Raw genomic sequence first — 21,565 nt, 5'->3', positions numbered from 1 at the left:
AATGTGCACATTTTATTACATGGACAATTAAAACAACTGTGTGGTCGGGTACCAGGCTTGACTTGAAATGAAGGGGTAGGCGGAGCTACAACACCCATTGTCAAGCCCTGTTGCCAACTCCTCAGTATGAAAAGTAGCTATTTACTATAATTTGAATATTATCTGCATACGATGTTGTAACAGCGACTGCCGGGAGAAAAGGGAGAGGGAGGAAAAAAGCACCTTATTACATTTAGACCTACAAACAAACCTGATTCTTAGATGGTTCCTTGGGATACACGTACCCCACTTTTGGGAACCTATTGGGAACTATTTTGGGGGTGAGCCCCAAAATGTAATCACTTCTTCAATATCCCATTTCCGTCAATTCCTGTTATTTTGAATACAAACAAACAGATAAATGCCAGTGAAAACAAAACCTCTGCACTGCTCATGTGCTTGTCGGAGGTAATTAACTAGTTTACACAACAACCATACGAGCTCAGTTCATGAATTATAGCGCTTGTGTATTCACAGAGACGACACAATGCCACAATTGTACAAAAATCCCACATTGGTTTTGACTTGAACAATAAATCCACCCATCAGTCTGACTCTTGATCTGCAACATGTGGAAGTAACTCCACAGGCTCTTGAAGATGAATAATGAAGGACACCTGCATGGGTACAGATGACGCCAATACAGCCTCATCTTCGTCTGGATGCTGCAGGATGCTGTCACCATTTAGCACAGCGGGACAATGCAGCAGTGGGGATTCTGGTTGCTGGTTGGTTGGTTTAATCTGATGCCTTAAAATGAAAGGGCTGTTCAGAGTGGGCGAGGCATTGGCCATCACTCTCATTGTGCTGACAGACGATCTGTTGCAGTCTGGCACCGTGGCAGTAGAAAAAGTGTCTATGCGGGTGTCAAGCCCGGCTAGTCACTGTCCACAGCAAACAATCTCAGCTTCTAACCGCCAGGTACGCAGTTTCCTTTTCAGCTCTGTCCTCACCTGGAGGAGACAACAGAAATAATTGCAATTAGAAATATATTTCATAAATAAAAATAATAAATATAATTCTGTCCTCATCAATAAACAAGGCCTCAAATGAGACTTTTTACCAGTCTATTGGTGTCATTATACTACAATGTGTTTGTGTTGTTGTGAAGGAACATTACCATTAACATTAAGGAACAATAATTACATTTTTGGCCAGTCGCCCCTGGAATTCTGTAATATCTCATTTACAGAAGATTGGTATCGGAATCATAAAACCCCAATCATATATAGAAATATAATTGTGCTGCACGGTGATCGTGTGGTTAGTGCGCAGACCTCACAGCTAGGAGACCCGAGTTCAAGCCCACCCTCGACCATCTCTGTGTGGAGTTTGCATGTTCTCCCCATGCATGCATGGGTTTTCTCCGGGTACTCCGGTTTCCTCCCACATTCCAAAAACATGCTAGGTTAATTGGCGACTCCAAATTGTCCATAGGTATGAATGTGAGTGTGAATGGTTGTTTGTCTATGTGTGCCCTGTGATTGGCTGGCCACCAGTCCAGGGTGTACCCCGCCTCTTGCCTGCAGACAGCTGGGATAGGCTCCAGCACCCCCGCAAACCTGGTGAGGATAAGCGATAGAAAATGAATGACTGAATGAAATATAATTCCAAGAACCACCATCCATCCATTTTCTATGCTTATCCTCACTGGGGCCGCGCGTATGCTGGAGCCTATTCCAGCTGACTTTGGGTGAGAGGCGGGGTACACCCTGGACTGGTTGCCAGCCAATCGCAGGGCACATATAGACAAACAATACACACACCATATGTACTACATATAAAATGTATAAAACAACCTACCTCTTTATTTGAATAACAGTAGAGAACAGCCACCAGAAAACCCTGTAAAGATGACTTCAGCTGAATAAAAATATTACATTCGATGACAACACGAAGCCCAAGAGCCTAGTGATACAATTCTACCTACCTGGAATGAATTGAGAGAAAGTGTGAAGAAGATTTTAAAATAGCGCAGAAAGCCAGATGTTTGCTCATCTGTTGCAAAGATGAAAATGATCTCATGGATCCCAAACAGAGGAATGAGGGTCAGGGTTGCTTTGGCGAGCCTAGAAGGACACATTCACCAACAGCGAGGTTAATTACACAAACATTTTGATTCTTTAATGTTTATAGGAATGGTAATGAATGGTAATGAGGGCTGCAAGTGAGTTGGCAAGTGGTTAGTGCACAGACCTCACAGCTAGGAGAACCTCGGCCATCTCTGTGTGGAGTTTGCCTTTTTCTCCCCGTGCATGCATTGGTTTTCTCCGGGTACTCCGACTTCCTCCCACATTCCAAAACCATGCTAGGTTAATTGGCGACTCCAAATTGTCCATAGCTATGAATGTGAGTGTGAATGGTTGTTTGTCTATATGTGCCCTGTGATTGGCTGGCCACTAGTCCAGGGTGTACCCCGACAGCTGGGATAGGCTCCAGCACCCCTGCGACCTTTGTGAGGATAAGCGGCAGAAAATGAATGAATGAATGAATGATTTTAGCGCATTTACCACCCCAGCAGGGGTCCAAAAAGTCACTTCTACTGGTGTTGGGCAGAAGTGTCTGGTCTCTCAGCAGCATCAGCAGGGTGCTACATTCAATTCAGTGATTGCCGGTGTTGATGTTGGGAGTTGCTTGTAGAAGGTTGTGAGTGTGAATGGTTGTTTGTCTATATGAAGAGCTTGCAACCAAAAGGCGCTAAATCCAATTTTCACTAAGTTGCATGTTTTTCATGAGTTTGATAGACCTCTGTCATGTGTATCCAAATCACATATTTTGGTCTTGAAATCATTTAAAAAAATATGAAAAAAAGTGATGTGAAATTTATGCTTTCAACCAAAAGGCGCTATTTCCATTTCAGATTTCAACCAAAAGGAGCTAAATCCCTTTCTTTATTCTTTATTCTGATTGGCCCAAGTTTCCCATCTATTGATAATCTGACCAATCAGAGAGAAGAATACAATTGGCACTGCACATACAGAAAGCCAGTATCTGTGCGCATCCTGTTTTGTTTGTGTACATTAAGTACACCTATGATACAGTATGTTATGCAATTCAGGAGAACACCCAATTGTGTTTTTACAGTATTCTGTAACATGAAAGTTTTTTTTACGCCATAAAAGGCACGTCTCTACCTTGACACCTCCAACTTTCATGACAAACTATTGTACTTGTTCTAAAAAACATACAATGTAAAGAGTTTGTAATGAGATGATTTTTGTCACTGTCACCTTCATGGTGCAGTCAAATATGAGCACTGCTTTTAATAAAATTTTTATTATTGTCTGCAAATTGTTATTTTTCATGTGTTGCTCTACTGCAGCCTACAGGTTGAATGCACCTGCAATGTATGACATGTCTTGTATAATTGGGTATGTTGAGTTGTGTTAAAGCTGATCATCATGGAATGTGGATGATGTTAATGTGTGCTATAATATCTTAACCAAATTTTATCAGTAACAGTGTACTAGTGGTAGGTTAACATTTTGTTTCTGTAGTGTGTGAAGGTGAACGAGTGCATGTGTGTGTGTGGGTGGGGGGTGTATTGTATGTTGAGAATGACTTCTGTGTTGTAATTATTTTATTAGCATAGCACATTAAAGCACCTTACATTCTTTTACAACAATGCCACTGAAGAAGTTAAAGGTGGCTTCAAATTTATTTCAGCCAAAAGGCGCTAAATCCATCATTTCAGCCAAAAGGCGCTAAATCCGAAAAAAAAAAAAAAAAATATATAAAATACATGGTGTGTGCAGGATTTTTATAGCATACATTTTTATGACCTATATTGATAGCTCTTTCATTTCATTTATAGACTTGATGACCAAATAGATTGATATGTGTGTAATTAAAAATCATTGATTTTCTCGAAATCAGTCAAAATGGATTTAGCGCCTTTTGGTTGCAAGCTCTTCATATGTGCCCTGTGATTGGCTGGCGACCAGTCCAGGGTGTACCCTGCCTCTCGCCCGAAGACAGCTGGGATGGGCTCCCGCGACCCTCGTGAGGATAAGTGGTAGAAAATGAATGAATGAATGGTAATGATTTAGTTGACTAGTTGTAAATGACTAGTGTATATGAATAAATGTATATGTACTTGTGTACAGAATTCCATAATGGGAAACCTGCAGCATATAGGACATATACGACCTGTAGAGGATTTGATACAGCCATGCATATTTCAAAACAAGGAACAGAGAAAAAAACTAGGCCACAAATGCTCAAAATATATAATAACATTCGTCGCATGACATTTTTTCCATACATGTTATGTGACTAAAATCTGAAAAAGACTTCCCAACGTTGTTTTGGAAGTTAAACAAAAGTAACTTGCCGCACTTTGTAACCAGGGTATTCACTCTGGTTGTTGGCTCGCAGTTTGGACAAAATAACCTTGAGAATTTTCAGGAAAATCAGAAAGTTGATCTGTTGAACAGATGGTGCGGAAAGACATTAATTAGGCTTCGGCTTACACAAATGCCAAATAATGACATCCAACGAAACAAACACTATTTGCATACTTACAAGGGAAGCAAAAAGAATGGGCGAACGAATGATCCACCAGTAGTTCATGTTCTCATTGACAGCCCAACACCTGTGAAGAGAAGACAACTCATTCCTTCCCAGTCCCAAAAAGTCATCAAACCATTTCATTATAAAGCATACTGGGCACACGTACTCTTTGTTTTCTTTCAGTAGCTTCATCACCATCCAAGGAATCACAAAGAGAAGTGGGGTTCCTACGACAAAAACAATGAATTTTGCACCGCATATTCATCAAAAGTGGATTGACTGGAGTAACAAATGGATATGATTGATTTGTTTCCATGGTATCCTTTTTGCAAAAATCTCAATCATTGTTGTACATAGTGTGACTCAGGAGATAATTTTTGACCTGTCTGGATCACAATGGAGTTTAATTTTAAAGGAAAAGCAGGCAGGATTGGCCCACGGTTCAAAGTAATCACTCTGGGTAAAACTCATTGCTTACCCCAGCCAAGGCAGATGTACGGCAGGTATTTATTGCTGTCGATGAGCACCGAGGCAATAAGAACGGAGTACAAGTAAATGGCCTCTCCAAAGAACCAGTAGTGGTTGGCGAGCACACAGTACTGCATCAACACCTGCGCGATCCTGCAGCCGATAGCAGCCTGTGGACATACAACACCACTTATTACAGAACATGTACTCTAAACCGTACTTAGAATTCTTCAACAGTAGCACCTGATGGCTGAGCATCTCGCTCACGTCCGTGGGTTTCATAATGTCTCGTCCCCAATGGCGTTCCAGCATGGTGTCTTTGATAATGACAGACACGGCTCGCAGGATGAAAGACAGGAAGAGGTTTGCATGGATGTAGTTCCGTGTGCAATGCAGTTTCCTTGAGGAAAACAGAACAATGTAAATGAGCTCCATTTTGCCACTTGGTCATTTCATTCATTCATTCATTCATTCATTCATTTTCTACGAGGGGGGGGGGTGCTTCGGGTAAGAGGTGGGGTACATCCTGGACTGGTGGCCAGCCAGTCACAGGGCTCATATAGACAAACAACCATTCACACTCACATTCATACCTATGGACAATTTGGAGTGGCCAATTAACCTAGCATGTTTGTGGAATGTGGGAGGAAACTGGAGTACCTGGAGAAAACCCCTGCATGCACGGGGAGAACATGCAAACTCCACACAGATATGGCCAAGGGTGGAATTGAACCTGCTGTGAGGTCTGCGGGCTAACCACACGACCGCCATGCAGCCCCCCTTGGTTATTTATCATTTACAATTTCTTTATCCAGGTGTATTCAACACACAAAACAGAATGATTTATTAATTAACATATTTTTGAAATATGGCAAGGGATGATTATACAGAGTTCCTTCATGACATTGCAGTTCACCTTTTGAAGATTTGCTACTTTGCAGGTGCATTACATGAACGTGCATTGTGTGCTTCCTTGTGGTGTATTAGAGCCATTTGTCTGTATTTACTACTGCTACCAGTAGAGGGTATTGTACACTCATGTGAGAGTTGAAGACATGTCCAGTCATGTCCAGTTCATCTCTATGTGTAGCTAGCCACAACAGTACTGATTGGCGATTGTGTTTTGCGTTCTGATTGGCTGTAGACCATTGTCACTCAATCTCCCTCCACCGATGGTGTTTTCTCTTTGTGATCATTGTTTTTTTCATATTCTTCTTTGTGGCCAAAATTCAAACGAAATGTGAACTGACAGTTAAACAAGAGAGAAATGTGAGAGAACTCTATAAAGTGTACAGTGAGTGTTTTACTGCCTTTAAACATACTGTAGTGCTAGGTTGTGGGTACATAATTCACCCCGGAACCATTGATGGGGGAGTACTTGCCACCTGGAGAGGTGAGTGTGACCGGGGGGTTCTGTTGTCTCAGAGTGCTGTTGTGTCTCATGGAGTGAGGAGTGTGAGTTCATGTTCTACAAAAAAAAGTTTGCTCCAGAGTTCCAACACCCCGCCTCAGACTCCAGTTCTTCAGCGCCTCAATACACTATATAATAATTGTAAACATATAAGGTTAGCTACTTATTGCGGGCTATTTTAGGAACCTAATTTTTGAATTCAGCTTCAGCAAATCTGCTGTTGCCGTTTCAGACTTATCCATTTAAAAGGGACCCTACTGGAGATATTGTATCAATATGACAACAAAAATCAGATTTACCGAATGCTCAGCAGAATGATGAGAGCGGTGACGAGGGTGAAGAGAGAAAGGGAATAGCCAACGGTGTATAACGTCCTGAAGCTCACCATCATTTTTTTGAACCACATCTGAAAGACATACAGACAAATCATGTGATGAAGAGGTCTCAGAGTTAAAAATGACAGCTAGGATGATGATGATAATAACTTGTCCGTATTAATCTATGTGTTGACCAGCCCCCCAAAAAGTACAGTATTTGCCAAGTTTTTATTAATTTGCTTTGTGTCACTTCAGTTTCTGGGTCATGTGATTGTTGTTAGCAACTGTTACTAAGTGATTATTGCTTGCTGTTCAGTGGAGAGTAAACAGTTTATATCACTTATCCCCCGCTCCTGTCTCATTCTGAATCACAGCTGCACATTTGGTGATCCTCGATGTGAGTAATACGTATGTCGACTGACGACAACACCGAAGCAGAATCGTTGTGCCACCTAGCACGACTGAGGCGTGGGGAGTGTGTTACAGGAATCTGGAGCCTCAATCTGGGAGCAGACTAGATGCAGACTAGGAGCGGGTGCATTGATGCATTTGACATACCTCTTGATGGTATTTTGTGTGGCTACATGCACTGTAACAACCAAAAACAATGATTTATTTATGATGCATGCTCTCTAAATAAGGGCAGCAAAAGTAAAATAAAGTAAAAGTAAAATAATTTCAGGCCAAATACAGGCCAAAGTAGCTTTAAAAAGCTGAGTTCTCTTCGGAAAAGCTAGGCATGGTCCAGAGTGAGAACAGAAAAAACATGTAAATTCTATTATGGGATTATGGGTGCTGATGTTTACTGAAATAATGGTGGTGTTATTAGACCTAATGAAATGTATCAAGCCATTGAGCAATTGGCAGTAAACAAAGTGGCCTTGACCAAATAACAGCAGAACTGTTATGCACATAGCACTCACTTTCTTTCAAGTTCCACATCACTACTAGTCTGCAGGCCAAAGTTAAGGCCAGGTTGGGGTTCCTTTATCGTAATAAGGCCTCTTTCACTCGCTCTTCCAAACATACCCTGGTGACGATGACCATAGCTCCTATTATGTTTGATTATGGAGATGTCATCTATGAAATGCCCTTAAAGGACTGGATGTTCTCTATCATTCAGCCATCCATTTTTCAACCACTGTGACCTTTACAAATTGATAGGTTGGTCCTCCCTCCATACTTGGCGACTTTATCATTGGCTTATATTCTTACAAGTTTCCCACAACAACTATCACCTGAGATCCCGTATTTAGAAACAAAAGTATGCTGTCTTATCACCTCAGGAATCAAAACAAGTTGGTAAAATTGACAGCTTCACAACATCTTACCGTATAGGCCAGGGGTCGGCAACCCCTCTGAGTTCTGAAGCCAGTGTTTTGAAGCCAGTGTTTACCTGCCTGTGTTCATCTAGATGTGACAGAGATGTCTTTTCACCCAGCGGTGAGCCAACCATTAATATATTCCCCACATCTCAGAAGAAAATAGAGTTTTTAATTCCTACTCCGGCATCCTTATTTCATCCCTTTACCTCGCCTGTCACTCTGCTGGTCTTTGGACTCTGAATGTTTAATGCTTTGCGAAAGTGAGACGATCTGATAGTGATTACCATAAAGCTGGACACTGAAATGTTTGTCCTGGAAAAATTTGCTAATGACCAACATTTCCCAAATATGCTATTAATGAAATTCAGAATGGAGTCAAATACTGTAGTACATAAAACAATTGGTTCGATTGGCTGTGCCAACAAGGTATGCCTTATTTATTAAATTGACCCGCGCCCCTATGTTAGACACTTGGACACACTGTTGTGTGACATTGCACATGATGATGGTTTCCACACCAAAGTTTGTTTTAATGCATTTCTTGTCTACCCCACAGTTTTTTTTCAAGTTCTAGTTTTTTTTCCCACCATTCTGAGCTGCTGAACCACCAAACTGTAGAAAACTGTACAAGAGTACTGTACATAGTTACTGTAGAATACTGTACAAGTTCAGAGGGGCTCTCTGCGTATTTCACGCTGGGTGATATTTTGACAGCCCAAGAGATAATGCAAAATAATGATAGCATACAGAGAGCAGCAGGATGGGGCAGCTGGTTTGAATGGTTGCCTCGCAGCCAGGTGGTTATGAGTTTGAATCTCAGTTCAGACTCTGCGCGGAGTTTGCATAATCTCTGGTACTCTATTATCTATCTATTATCACTACATCCATAAACCTCCTCTTTGGTCTCCTACCTGGCAGCTCTAAATGCAGCATCCTTCTACCATATATTCACGATCTCTCCTCTAGACATGTCCCAACCATCTCAGTCTGGCCTTTCTGACTTTTTCTCCAAGGCCTCTAAACATGTAATGTTCCCTCTGATGTACTTGTTCCTGATCCCATCCATCCTGGTCACGCCCAATGAGAACCTCAGCATCCTAATCTCTGCTACCTCCACTTCTGCTTCCTGTCTTTTCCTCAGTGGCCCCGTCTCTAGACCAAACAACATCGCTGTTCTCACCACAGTTTTGTATACCTTTCCTTTCATTTTAGCTGAAAGATGCAACAAATCCACACAATGGGACAAAATACCCCCCCTGGACCCCAGGATGCAGACACAAGGACAGTTCGAACAGTTTTAATAGCGACAATGCAAAACCAGGACATAAATAGAGGATACTACCAATGAGCTTGACAGGCTTCCAGGGTGCAGGACGGCAGACAAAGACCACTAAACAGAGGTGAGTCAAACAGCAGCAAACTAACATGCGGTTAGCAGGGGCAGTGAAAGGGAACAATCCAGCAAAGGCTACCTGAAGCTGAGGGGATAACAAAAGGCGCTAATAAGAAACAGCTCTGGTGTCTGCAGCCGAAAGATCAACATAAGAGGCAAACACAACACCATGGAATAATGAATACAAACCAATATGTGTCACGTTGGAGCGTGACATATATTATATACTGATACTGAATTCAGGTGAGTCTGCAATGGTATTGCTTGTATTGTGATTTACCGGGAAAATGACAGTAATTTTGCCACCAGCAGCTTTTTACTGCAGTGCACAGTACACTTTCATAGAGAGTAACACAAAAGACACATTTTACTGAGAAAACGTGACAGGTTTCTCCTGTGCTAAGTGTCTTTACAGCACACATGTACTTGCTTGATAATGTGTGTGTATATATATTTTATATATATTATTATATATATATATACATATACACACATATACATATATACACACACATATATATATATATATATACATCCAACTCCATATTTGAATGCTGCATGTTACCTTAATATGGACCACAACCATAACAACACATATAATCTTCACACACTGTGAAAGTTGAGCCATTGCTCCGTAGAAAATGTAATATTGGAGCAGCAGCATCTGGTGGACTACTGACCCTTCTACCTCTAATTGTGAGTTGTCTCTGTTCATTGTAGCATGAAGTCAAGTCTGAGCTGTGGATCAATTGGGTGACGGTCACATACCTCCTGAGATGTCACCTCTTTTTCCTCTTCGCACTCACTCTTGTCCCGCCACACGTGCCCGTTATCCTCTAGCTCCCAAAGGCCATCTGAGCCGCAGCGTTGACGCACAACACCACGAGACACTGGGCCAAAAATTAAAGATTATTATTGTTATTAGCATTTTGGTGAGGGGCAATTATTGATTCTTCTGTCATGTCAGGGAAGCCTACCATTGCTTTACTGTATCAGGTAGGATGTCTGATAATGAAAATACAAGTATTTTGTGCAACTACATCTTACTATGTAGTATTGCTACACCATCTGCAAGCACCATTTAATGAATGCCTGGCAGATGTAATCTGGTCTGAGAGCTGCTATATTTAGGGACCAGCTCTGACTGCATAATCACACCATTGAAAAGGACCATAAGTGTGTTCTTCTATTTATATTGCTTTTTTTGACTGATGAGTTACCTGGCAGGGCTGAAAAAAAAACAATGTTTGTTCAGTGAGACCCACAAGGATCAGACCTGATCACCTGAACAACAGGATTTTATTGCAGGTTTAAATGATCTCACAACAGGCACCATAATCCCGAATAAAAAAAACAAAAACATTTTGCAATCGTTTTCAAATCTCAACTCTGAACCCCAGACGTCACTTCCTGTCTGCACCTCTTTTAGGTCCCGTACGGAACAAATTTACTGCAAGATACACAAGTCTTATTTATGTCTTAAATGGCCTATTTTGTCAACTATATTGGGTAATACCATTGTTGATGTCACTACACGGGTGTTATCTCAGGTCTAGAAGGCTCTAATTATGTTCAAAAACATATTTAGAAGGATGTAAACTGGTTTTATATTCCATTTATGAATAAGGAATCCTACTAATTAACTGTGATAAATGAGGGATTACTGTCATTATGACAACTTGTTGACAATATCACTCTTCAAAGACCTTCATCTTCCCTCCCCATTACGTAGCTTCAAAATTTTTATTATTTTTTTAGTTTTATTTAGTAATTAACTTGATATTATATGTTATTGTACATTAGAATGATTATTATGATTATTTGTCATCGAGCCAACAACCAGGGCTGTAGCACACTTCCACACATATTTTACACGTCTGTACCTTTATCATACCAGGGCAGGTAGAAAGGACAGGAGATGTTGATTAGGGACCCAGCAGGAGCATCTGGCCAGCAGGCGTATCTGTCAAATGTCCTGTTGCAGAACAAACCATCTGGAAAGGAAAACAAAGGAAAGCATACATAAATAGTATCTTTGGATGGTAAAATGTGTCATGACATTTTGTCTTCGTACCTTGAGGGAGTGGTTCATTGTCAATCATCCTGATGCAGTCATCTCTATACTGGATCCACTTGTGATAAGTCTCCTCTAACACTTTCCCACTGGTTGTCTCCATCTGTTTTGAAAAGACACTGCATGTTCATTCCGGCATGTTACTATTTTGTATTTAGGAAGCTATTACATATACCAAATGCACAACTAACCGCTGGCAGCTTGAGGAGCAGCAGAAACATAATGGCCATTTTGTCTCGTGTTCTATCCATCCTGTTCTTCCTAACTGGACACAGAAAGAGTAAGCACCATTTTATGTTAAACCATTTACAAATGGGATATTCAGTTAGCAACAATGAATGCTAATCTGCACAAATAAAGAGATATATTGTCAAGGAGCAGACGCCATGACTATGTCAGCATTGAAACAAATCATCATGTTGAAAGCCCTGCCTTAATAACTCAGTGGTGCATTTCATCCAGATTAGGTATGGATATTAGGTAGATAATGAAGTAAAAATGTTTTTTTTTTCATTGGCTTATTAATTCCGACATGACCTCCTGTCTGCTCATGCTTGAATGGTTTTCAACCTGGGCAAAATTACTTTTCTGTTTCAAGGTTCCTGTCTGTGACCAAAAGCCTACCTTCCCTCCCTCGCTGTTCCTGTAACCCAGATCCTCAGAAAACCTGGCTCAGGCCCCGTAGTTCCAGACCAGGCCCGGTTCTAAAATGTGCACAACAATTTTGAAAAGACTTTTCTTGGTTCGTCTGACTCTTGACCTTCTACAAGCACCTCCCAACATCGTCACCGGCAATCACTGAATTGAATGTAGCACCCTGCTGATGCTGCTGAGAGACCAGATACTTCTGCCCAACACCAGTAGAAGTGACTTTTTGGACCCCTGCTGGGGTGGTAAATGCGCTAAAATCATTAATTAATTCATTCATTCCTTCATTTTCTACCGCTTATCCTCACGAGGGTCGCGGGGGTGCTGGAGCCTATCCCAGCTGTCTTCGGGCGAGAGGCGGGGTACACCCTGGACTGGTCACCAGCCAATCACAGGGCACATATAGACAAACAACCATTCACACTCACATTCATAGCTATGGACAATTTGGAGTCGCTAATTAACCTAGCATGTTTTTGGAATGTGGGAGGAAACCGGAGTACCCGGAGAAAATCCATCCATGCACGGGGAGAACATGCAAACTCCACACAGAGATGGCCGGGGTGGAATTGAACTTGGGTCTCCTAGCTGTGAGGTCTGCGTGCTGACCACTCGCCCGCCGTGCAGCCCCGCACTAAAATCAGTGGTACATAATTTATACGCTTCATGTGAAATATGTACCCTTGTAAAATACGTACCATAGTATACCGAACAGTGTAGAGCCACAATAGCAACAATCTGCTCACCTCCAGAGCATGTTAGTACAAATCCTCAATGGATCCCTTTGGCAGAGGATTTTGGACTGGAAAATATCACAATGACCACTTCACCTCTATAGTATCTTTCTCCCAGCCACTTCCAATTCCACTTAATTTGTTGCACAGACGAAATCCAAACTTTGTACCTACCATTGTGACTTTCCCCCTACCTTCTCTCCAAGCTCCTGTGGTTACATGCTTAAAACAAGCGTCTATAACCTCCACCCTCAAGAAGTCTGGTTCAGACAAAAGTATTTTGGAAATACCTTTTCCAAAATTCTAGAAAAATTGCTGCATCTCAGCTCTAGACGTATCCTCCCCCACATTAACCTTTAGCAGCAGTCAGCTTACCTGCGGAGCATGAAAGCAGCCTCCATCAAAATCCTAAATGAGCTCCCTTTGGCAGCAGATTTCTTTCAATTCTCAGCGCTGCATTTAACACCACAGTATTCTCGTTGACAGGTGGAACAAATCGATGGGAAACACAAACACACTCCTTTAGTGGTTGCACTTGGTCCATTATAAGTCACTGCTTCAAATGCCACCCTTGACCAGTCATATCTGTCATGCCTGTCATCGCCTACCCCGCCTTCACCTTGAAGACCCCGCCTCCTGCCTGATTGCGCTCAGGTGTCCCTCATCACCTGATTACCTTCTTGCTATTTACTGCCGCTGATGCCTCCTGTCTGGTGCAAGTTCGTTGTACATTCATGTCTCGTCCTAGCACTCCTTGTTATCGTCTCGCCTGGTTTTCGACCCTTGCCTGCTTTTCGACCAACCCTCCTGCCTGCCGCGCTCGGATACCGTTGCCTTATTGGACTGACTTACCGTGTACCGACCTTCACCCTCGTGTAGTACCTGCCAACTCTGCCTTTGGGTCCTCCTTCCCACGTCCCCTCGTGACAATATCCTGAGTTCCCCAGGTGTCTGTCTTGGTGCCCACTTCTTTCTATTATCCACTGGGTCTCCCTGCCATAACTTCTGTCAATGAAACATCTTTTTGTGGTCGTCTATGCAACACCATCATATAAACTAAGCCCATCTCTCACCACAATCTTTGGATGAATGATGGAATCCCTAGTTTAACATTGTCACATTCCCCGATTCATGCTTCAGTACTTTGATTCATCCCCTGGGTACAAGTCTTTTACTTTTAAAGTGTCAAGAATAATAAGGCAGCTTTGGAACAGTCTGAGTCACATATAGTATACGAGGAAATCATTGTCATATTCTTCAGAAATGGTTAATCAGTAAATGTCAACGACAGAGAACATAAGATTGAAGGCGGTGGAATTTGTATAAAAATTGAGCTGCTGTGCAAGCTGTAGTCAAGAACATGGCGTAATTTCTTTCAGAATGTGAAAGTACTCACAATTATTTCATGGTAAAATTAAGCCGTTCCCCATGCTCATCACTTACTTCTCCATCGTTCAATGGGAAGAAATCTAGATGGGAATGCAAAAGTGGTATCTAACGCAAAAAAAACTACTACTATGATTACTTTTGCTCCAGAAGTATTTTCCTTGTAGACTAGTGTTATCTGACTGGAATCTTTCCATGGTGTCCCAACTCTAAAAGAACCACCACTGAAGGTATTTGCTAAATTTTGCTAGCTAAAGATAAAAGCAAACACATATACAGAATACACGAATACAGACAAAATATACTTATACACGCACCCACACAAAAAAAAGACTAACGTGACAGTTAAGGTGAAAACATCGAGTACGCATATGACAGCTTGCTTGGCAAGAAAGGAAAAGCAGAATGTTCCAGACGCCTTGATGACCCTGCAAAACAAAGGAAAAGACGCCTTGATGACCCTGCAAACAAAGGAAAAGACGCCTTGATGACCCTGCAAACAAAGGAAAAGATGCCTTGATGCCCCTGCGAACAAACGAAAGCAAAAACACCATGAAAGCGGTTCAAGCAAGGGCAGTGGCGAAAGCTGATTGGCCCAGGACTCCAGCCCCTTACACAATCTTGAGTGTATAAAAGGCTGGGCAGGTAAAGGAGGGGTGCTTTTTGCAGGTGCGCTGTAATAAGACACGCTTACTTGTAGGCATACAGGGACTGCAGATAAGCCCGGACGTCTGTATTAGGAGGCATTGTTGTCAGGAATGAACAATCTGGTTCTCATTCTATGATTTGGTCTGTTGAATGACAGAACAAAGAATCCATCCAAATGTAGGCACCCCCAGGGATCACACATACTTGTGGGTCCAGCCAAAATGGCTTCATATTGGAGGGCGGCGGAGTGTGCGGGGGTGCTGGGCACTAGGTGGGTGCACTCGGGGGCTAGGGGGGTCGGGCCAGGTGGGTTGGCTGGCGGGGTTGGTGGTGTGCTATGGCAATGTCCTGGGGTTTTGCTGGTGTGTCCGATGTTCCCACTCTTCTTTTGTTGTTTTGTCTTATGTAAGAATCTGTGATTATGTGTGTGGAAAAAAATCACTTATTGAATTGGTAACTGCTTTGGCGTGGAAAAGGGGTAGGATTTAATAAGCGTTGCTTCTTCCTGCTCCTTTTTAGACATGTGTAGCAATGAGGTGTTGTGTATGTATGTATGTATGTATGTATATATATATATATATATATATATATATATATATATATATATACACACACACACACATATATGTGTGTGTGTATGTATGTATATGTATATATGTGTGTATGTATGCTGTATATATATGTGTGTGTGTGTGTAATTGTGTGTCTAAACAAGTATATGGAAAGATATTGTATATATGTATATATATATATATATACACATATATATGTGTGTATGTATGTGTATGTATATGTGTATGTATGTTGTCTAAATATATATATGTGTGTAATTGTCCATAATCACCATATCCAAACTGTTAAAATATACTGTAGTTCCCTACTTTTTTGCAGGGCTTACGTTTTGCAAAAAAAAATCCACCAGTAACTCATACGCCTGTGAAAATCTGTATTTTTGATACACTGCCCCTCCAAACCCTCTTGCTAGCTTGACAGTGACATTCTCCTCCAATTTTGGAATAACATTTTCAGTGACAGTGATTATATTGGATTAGATTCAACTCCAGACCCCTCCCCTTCTTTCTTCAAAATGTCTCACACTTTAATCACATTTTAAATTAAGAAATGTATAGCTACTCACCACTAATGAATAATGTAAGATGATCCGAGAACAGATAACTGATAGACTCAAAGTCACATCACAGTGTGTTCCACAGCAACTATGGTGCAATTATGGACTGCAGATCTCAATGCTTGGACTTTTGTGGATTTTTTTAAAAACACTAGTACATGTACATGTCGTCAAACTTGCAGCCATATATTTGGACACTCAAGAGAGGGACTGAGTTGTTAACCGTTGGCTCCAATGGTGGTGGCCGGTCAGATCTGGCAAACCCAAACGTATTGTGAGGGTCTGCTGAGAACATCTGGCAGAGTCTCTCATCTGAAAAAGTTTCAAATCCCACCTCTCGGAAAGCTTCAACCATGTTTGCAAGGAGACAGCGGATATTCAGAGTGGGCCATGCGCCATGCCTCCATTTTCAAAGCAGCTGATCAGAGCTGTGGTCCTAAGATGGTCTATAACCTCAGAACATGTTGGTGGACATCAGCAGTCCTATCTGGCCTTTTTGGCCTCTGGGACTCCGGAGGCAGCTGCCAGGTACCGGTAGGCCAAGTCATTTGAAAACCTGGCTCAGGCCCCGTAGTTCCAGACCAGGGCCGGTTCGAAAATGTGCACAACAATTTTGAAAATACTTTTCTTGGTTCTTCTGACCCTTGACCTTCTATAAGCAACTCCCAACATCGACACCGGCAATCACTGAATTGAATGTAGCACCCTGCTGATGCTGCTGAGAGACCAGATACTTCTGCCCAACACCAGTAGAAGTGACTTTTTGGACCCCTGCTGGGGTGGTAAATGCGCTAAAATCATTCATTCATTCATTCATTTTCTGCCGCTTATCCTCACAAGGGTGCTGGAGCCTAGCCCAGCTGTCTTCGGGGGAGAGGCGGGGTACACCCTGGACTGGTGGCCAGCCAATCACAGGGCACATATAGACAAACAACCATTCACACTCACATTCATAGCATTCATTGGACAATTTGGAGTGGCCAATTAACCTAGCATGTTTTTGGAATGTGGGAGGAAACCGGAGTACCCGGAGAAAACCCATGTATGCACGGGGAGAACATGCAAACTCCAGACAGAGATGGCTGAGGGTGGGATTGAACTCGGGTCTCCTAGCTATGAGGCCTGCGCGAAAACCACTCGTCCGCCGTGCAGCCCTGCGCTAAAATCAGTGGTACATAATTTATACACTTCACGTGAAATATGTACCCTCGTGCCTCCCTTTGGCAGTGGATTTTGGACTGGATAATATCACAATAGTACTCCTTCAGACAGGTACCGGTAGGCCAAGTAATTTGCACATCTGGTTGTTGCCGAAACAAAAACTCAGGTGTGAGAAGAATTTGGGGAAGCCACGGAGAACGACTTTGACAGCTTCAAAGAGATCCTCAACCATCATCCACAATCACAGGAGGGGGAAGAAGTACACTGTCAATATCGTGTATGATGGGGATGATGTGCTGCTCGATCCCACCGACACATCTTCCAACAAGAAAGCAGTGCCTGGGGACACTATGGAGGGGAGTACTCCAGGAGTATGGGGTACCGTGTATTGGGGTACCTTATTGCCAGCAATAAGTCAGACTCTTTTCAGTGAAGTTGGAACTCCACTAGGATTGCCCTTTGAAGCCAGGGAGTTGTAGGGATCTGGTTTGATGGCCACTGGATTGGGTCTCAACTTTTTTTTTTTTTTAGACGATGTCGTCCGGCTGGCTTCATCAGGCCATGATCTTCAACTCACTGGATTGGTTTGCAGCCAAGTGTGAAGGGATGAGAATTGGCACCTCCATGTCCGAGTCTATTGTTCTCACTCAGAAAAGGCTGGAGTGTCATTTCCGGGTCGGGGATGATATCCTACCTCAAGTAGAGAAGTTCAAGTACCTCGAGAGCTTGTTCACGAGTGAGGGAAGCCCCCACTTATGGTCTTGAGCCTTGGTTAGTGACTGACAGAACAAGAATCTGGGTGCCAGCGACCATAGTGACTTTTCTCCATAGGGTAGCTGGGCTTAGAGACTAGGTGAGAAGTGCAATCATCCGGCAGAAACCTGGATTAAAAGCGCTGCTCCTCCACATTGAGAGAAGCCACATGATGTGGCTCAGGTGTCTGGATAAGATACCTCCAGGACACCTACCTGGGGAGGTGTTCAGGTCATGTTCGACTAGTAGGAGGTCTCAAGGAAGACCCGGGACACATGTCTTTCAACTGAATAAGGAAAACCTCAGGATCCTTTGGGAGTAGCTGGATGAAGTAGCCAGGAAGAGGGAGGTCAGATCTTCTCTGCTAAGGCTGCTGTCCCCGCAATACGATCTCGGATCAGCGAAAGAGGATAGATGGATGGATGGATAAATGACGTATTCATAAATGACTACCAACTGAGGTGTGTTTTCAGTGATAAACTGCAGATTTTCTGGGAGAGAAAAAATTAATCAATAAATTGAAAATTTATTGTGGAAAAACAGCTGTGGATGCTGAATCGCATCTAATAATAATAATAATAATAATACATTTCATTTAAAAGCGCCTTTCAGGACACCCAAGGTCGCTGTACAGGAGATAAAAACACCAATATAAAATACAAGATAAAAGACAACAAACAATAAATAAGAGCATACCATAAATCGGGAGGGGGGGACCATGTGAAGCTGTTAAAGGGAATAGGCAAGTTTGAACAGATGGGTTTTGAGTTTAGATTTGAAGATGGGAAGGGTGGCAGAGTTACGGAGGTCTGGTGGCAGAGAGTTCCAGAGTTGCATCTGTGCGATTATATGTCAGTGTGCTCAAGGGGTTGTGAAAAGGTGGAGGGAAATGTCGACAAGCAAAAACACAAAAAACAAAACAAGAAGCCAGATATGATCAAGAGGTGCTCTTATGGCGATGATTCATGCATGATGTTGTGCATTAATCTTTTTCCACTGCAGCATTCAAGCTATACAGTACACTACAGCAGCGGTTTCAAGCCTTTTTCTTTTTTTGCTAACATTTATTTTCACAACTTATTTTAACCCAAACACATTGAATAAGATTGTTTGGCCTGAGTATGAAGATATCTGACATTATTTATGACAAGAACATCTGCATCAAGTATTTCAGTCTGCATTTCTTTGTCAAGCAGGTGTCCAATATTTTGTCATTAAAGGGAGGCATAATGTCCAATTTGAACAGTTATAAAAACAGCGTTGAAGCAAGCATTGTTTGACCCTTTGATGAGCTACTCAACAGTCACTCTGCTCTTATGCAGCACATAGCAACAGGTGAAATACATCAACAAATTGAAAAAACTTGTCAAAAATATTGTTTTCTAGATGTATAATAAACAAATGCATGGAATGGATGAGCATTATTTTGAAATGTATGATGTACAGTGATGCAAAAAACATGAAAAAGTGTTGCCATCTTAAAAAAATAATAATACAAAATTGTACTTACAGTTCAAGGCGGCCGGAGGGAACAATTCGTTGTGGAAAGCGTGAAATGATGACTGCCATGGACAGTGAGGCTTTCTGCGTTGAAGTCTCCTGTCCTTGCAGCTTTACATGCCTTTCCAGCGTGGCTGCATTTATTCAGCATGCAGAGGCTCCTCCTTGTGCCGTCCCCGGTGTTCTGCTTCACTTCGACAGACATAGACGCTGACGAAGCTGTGGGTGATGATGTCACAATCTTATAGGTTCCCTCCCTGGACTCAATCATTTTTAAATGATCTTGCACAGCCAGTGCAAGAGAGGGGTTCATATATGTGGGAGAAATTTGTGTCTTTTTATCCATTCAAAAAATATATATATATTTGCAAAGAAAAAGCAAATTAGCAGGCAAAAAAAGTTGCAAACTAAAATAATGGATTTGCAAGCAAAAAACAAGATTTGAAAGCAATAAAAACAATTTGCAAGAAAAAGCTGATTTGTAAACAAATATAATGAATATGCAATACAAATTTCCCTTTCATTCAACACTGAGTTAAAAAAAATCAATTTTTTGCAATTCTGGAAGTTTTGATTGCAAATCTCTTCTCTTCTTTGGATGCAGCACTCACTTTTTGGATGAGAGTCACATGCATGCTACGTTTACATGCAGTCAAGTAACCCTATCATAACCAGAATATTAGCAATAACCCCATTACACAAAGCCATGTAAACACCAATAAACCTTTTGAAAAACCCGAATATGCTCACATTCCGGTTTTTAAAAACCCAAATATCACCTCTGGGTTACTACATTTCTAACCTGAATATTGGGTCATGTATACACCTAAACTGAAGTTCATTATTTAATTGAAAAACTTACGAGGAAGCCCCGGCACAGCCAGTTACTAAGTTAATTAATCTTTCAATTAACATGTACATTTTCACAGATGTTTGGAAGATTGCTAAAGTCATCCTAGCATTCAAGTCAGGAAACATAAGTGACTCAAATAATCACAGGCCAATTAGTATTCTGGGCGTCTTTTCAAGATGCTTGGAAAATGGGTTGCTAAGCAGTTGATCCAATGTCTTGACTCAGGACAAATGGTTTTCCAGCAAATCATTCAACCGAGTCTGCCATAACTGTGTTTGTTGTTGAAAAAGTAAAAGGACATATTGATTGAAAAAAAACCCCAACAAAAACAGTGTTGGTGCTGTATTTTTGTATGTGCGAAAAGCTTTCGACTGTGAATCTCAAGGTTCTTCTATCCATGCTAACACATTTCAATTTTTCAAGTGAAACTGTGAAGTGGTTTGAATCATAATACTTGACTAATAGAAAACAAAGTGCTTCGCTTAATGGGGTGTGATCATCCCTGATGAATAGTAATGTAGGGGTGCCTCAAGGATCCATCCCGGGGCCGATATTGTTTGGCTTGCATTTTTCTTTCAATTATACGCTGATGATGCAGGGATCATGAGGAAGCTGCCATTGTACTCTCCTCAGCTCTTGAACATATAACCAACTGACTTTCAAAATGCTGCCTGGTACTACAGTAAGTATGCAAAAAAACTGCTTGTATGTTCTTTTCAAAAAAGGCAAACAATGTGTCATGCTCAAATATATTTTTTAAAGGTGAAGAACTCCAGGTAGTTAAGAAGGATAAATACTTGGGTGTAATATTGGATCCAACACTCTCATTTAAAGGTCATATTAAAATGGTGTCTCAGGCTGTTAAATATAATCGAAACAATTTTACGCAGACAAGAAGATCCTTGACTGATGAAGCTGCTATGTTTCTTCATAGTATTATTTTTTTTTCTTATTATGAAAAAAAGGTCCTTGGCTGGTGTTACAACACAGAGAGATACATCAAAAATAAATAAATACTGGGATGTCCCAGTCGAAAGGAATGTTCAAGTGTATGCGCATGTTCTATTGCTGTGTTTTGCTTCAGTTATTTGTATTTCTTCACATTATCGCCTTCCTTTCATGAAGAACATGAGACATAATAGTGTCGAGTACTCATGGTGCATCAGTACCAGCACCAAAGCACAACAACAGCAACAAAGTCAAATATCCCCGGT

At 41.7% G+C, this 21,565-nt stretch overlaps 1 protein-coding gene across 3 annotated transcripts; it reads right to left on the bottom strand.

The window, feature by feature from the left end:
- Window positions 1–23: 23 nt before the first annotated feature.
- On the bottom strand, window positions 24–19,677 carry LOC131109558 (glucagon receptor-like). Of its 3 annotated transcripts, none has more exons than XM_078788765.1 (14): window positions 19,509–19,677; window positions 11,731–11,800; window positions 11,540–11,642; window positions 11,349–11,459; window positions 10,234–10,355; window positions 6,730–6,836; window positions 5,263–5,419; window positions 5,030–5,189; window positions 4,718–4,778; window positions 4,564–4,633; window positions 4,373–4,464; window positions 1,970–2,108; window positions 1,843–1,884; window positions 24–992 (listed from the first exon to the last, which is right to left on the bottom strand). In XM_078788765.1, exons 1-14 carry the CDS (start codon window positions 19,565–19,567, stop codon window positions 921–923), a joined length of 1,365 nt encoding a protein of 454 aa, XP_078644891.1. In that variant the 5' UTR covers window positions 19,568–19,677; the 3' UTR covers window positions 24–920. The 3 variants fall into 3 exon arrangements, with proteins under 3 accessions (XP_078644891.1, XP_078644893.1, XP_078644892.1); XM_078788767.1 differs by having other exon boundaries at window positions 11,731–11,804; window positions 19,509–19,626; XM_078788766.1 differs by lacking the exon at window positions 1,843–1,884.
- Window positions 19,678–21,565: the final 1,888 nt, after the last annotated feature.

This window comes from Doryrhamphus excisus, unplaced genomic scaffold (assembly GCF_037039965.1).
Source record: "Doryrhamphus excisus strain RoL-2023G ecotype Guam unplaced genomic scaffold, RoL_Dexc_Guam_v1.1 HiC_scaffold_24, whole genome shotgun sequence".
Taxonomy (NCBI): Eukaryota; Metazoa; Chordata; class Actinopteri; order Syngnathiformes; family Syngnathidae; genus Doryrhamphus; species Doryrhamphus excisus.
The sequence above is the reverse complement of the archived record's forward strand: the minus strand, read 5'-3'. Positions and strand labels throughout refer to the sequence as shown.

What these genes read in the sequence shown, in the direction of transcription:
- LOC131109558 (XM_078788765.1), bottom strand. Translation starts at nt 19,567, where the DNA reads ATGGCAGTCATCATTTCACGCTTTCCACAACGAATTGTTCCCTCCGGC. An exon ending in CAATGAACCACTCCCTCAAG is followed by an intron (nt 11,460 to 11,539) that starts GTACGAAGACAA and finishes TTTCCTTTCCAG; the next exon opens with ATGGTTTGTTCTGCAACAGG. An exon ending in TACCCTGGTTACAAAGTGCG is followed by an intron (nt 2,109 to 4,372) that starts GCAAGTTACTTT and finishes GTGTCCTTCTAG; the next exon opens with GCTCGCCAAAGCAACCCTGA.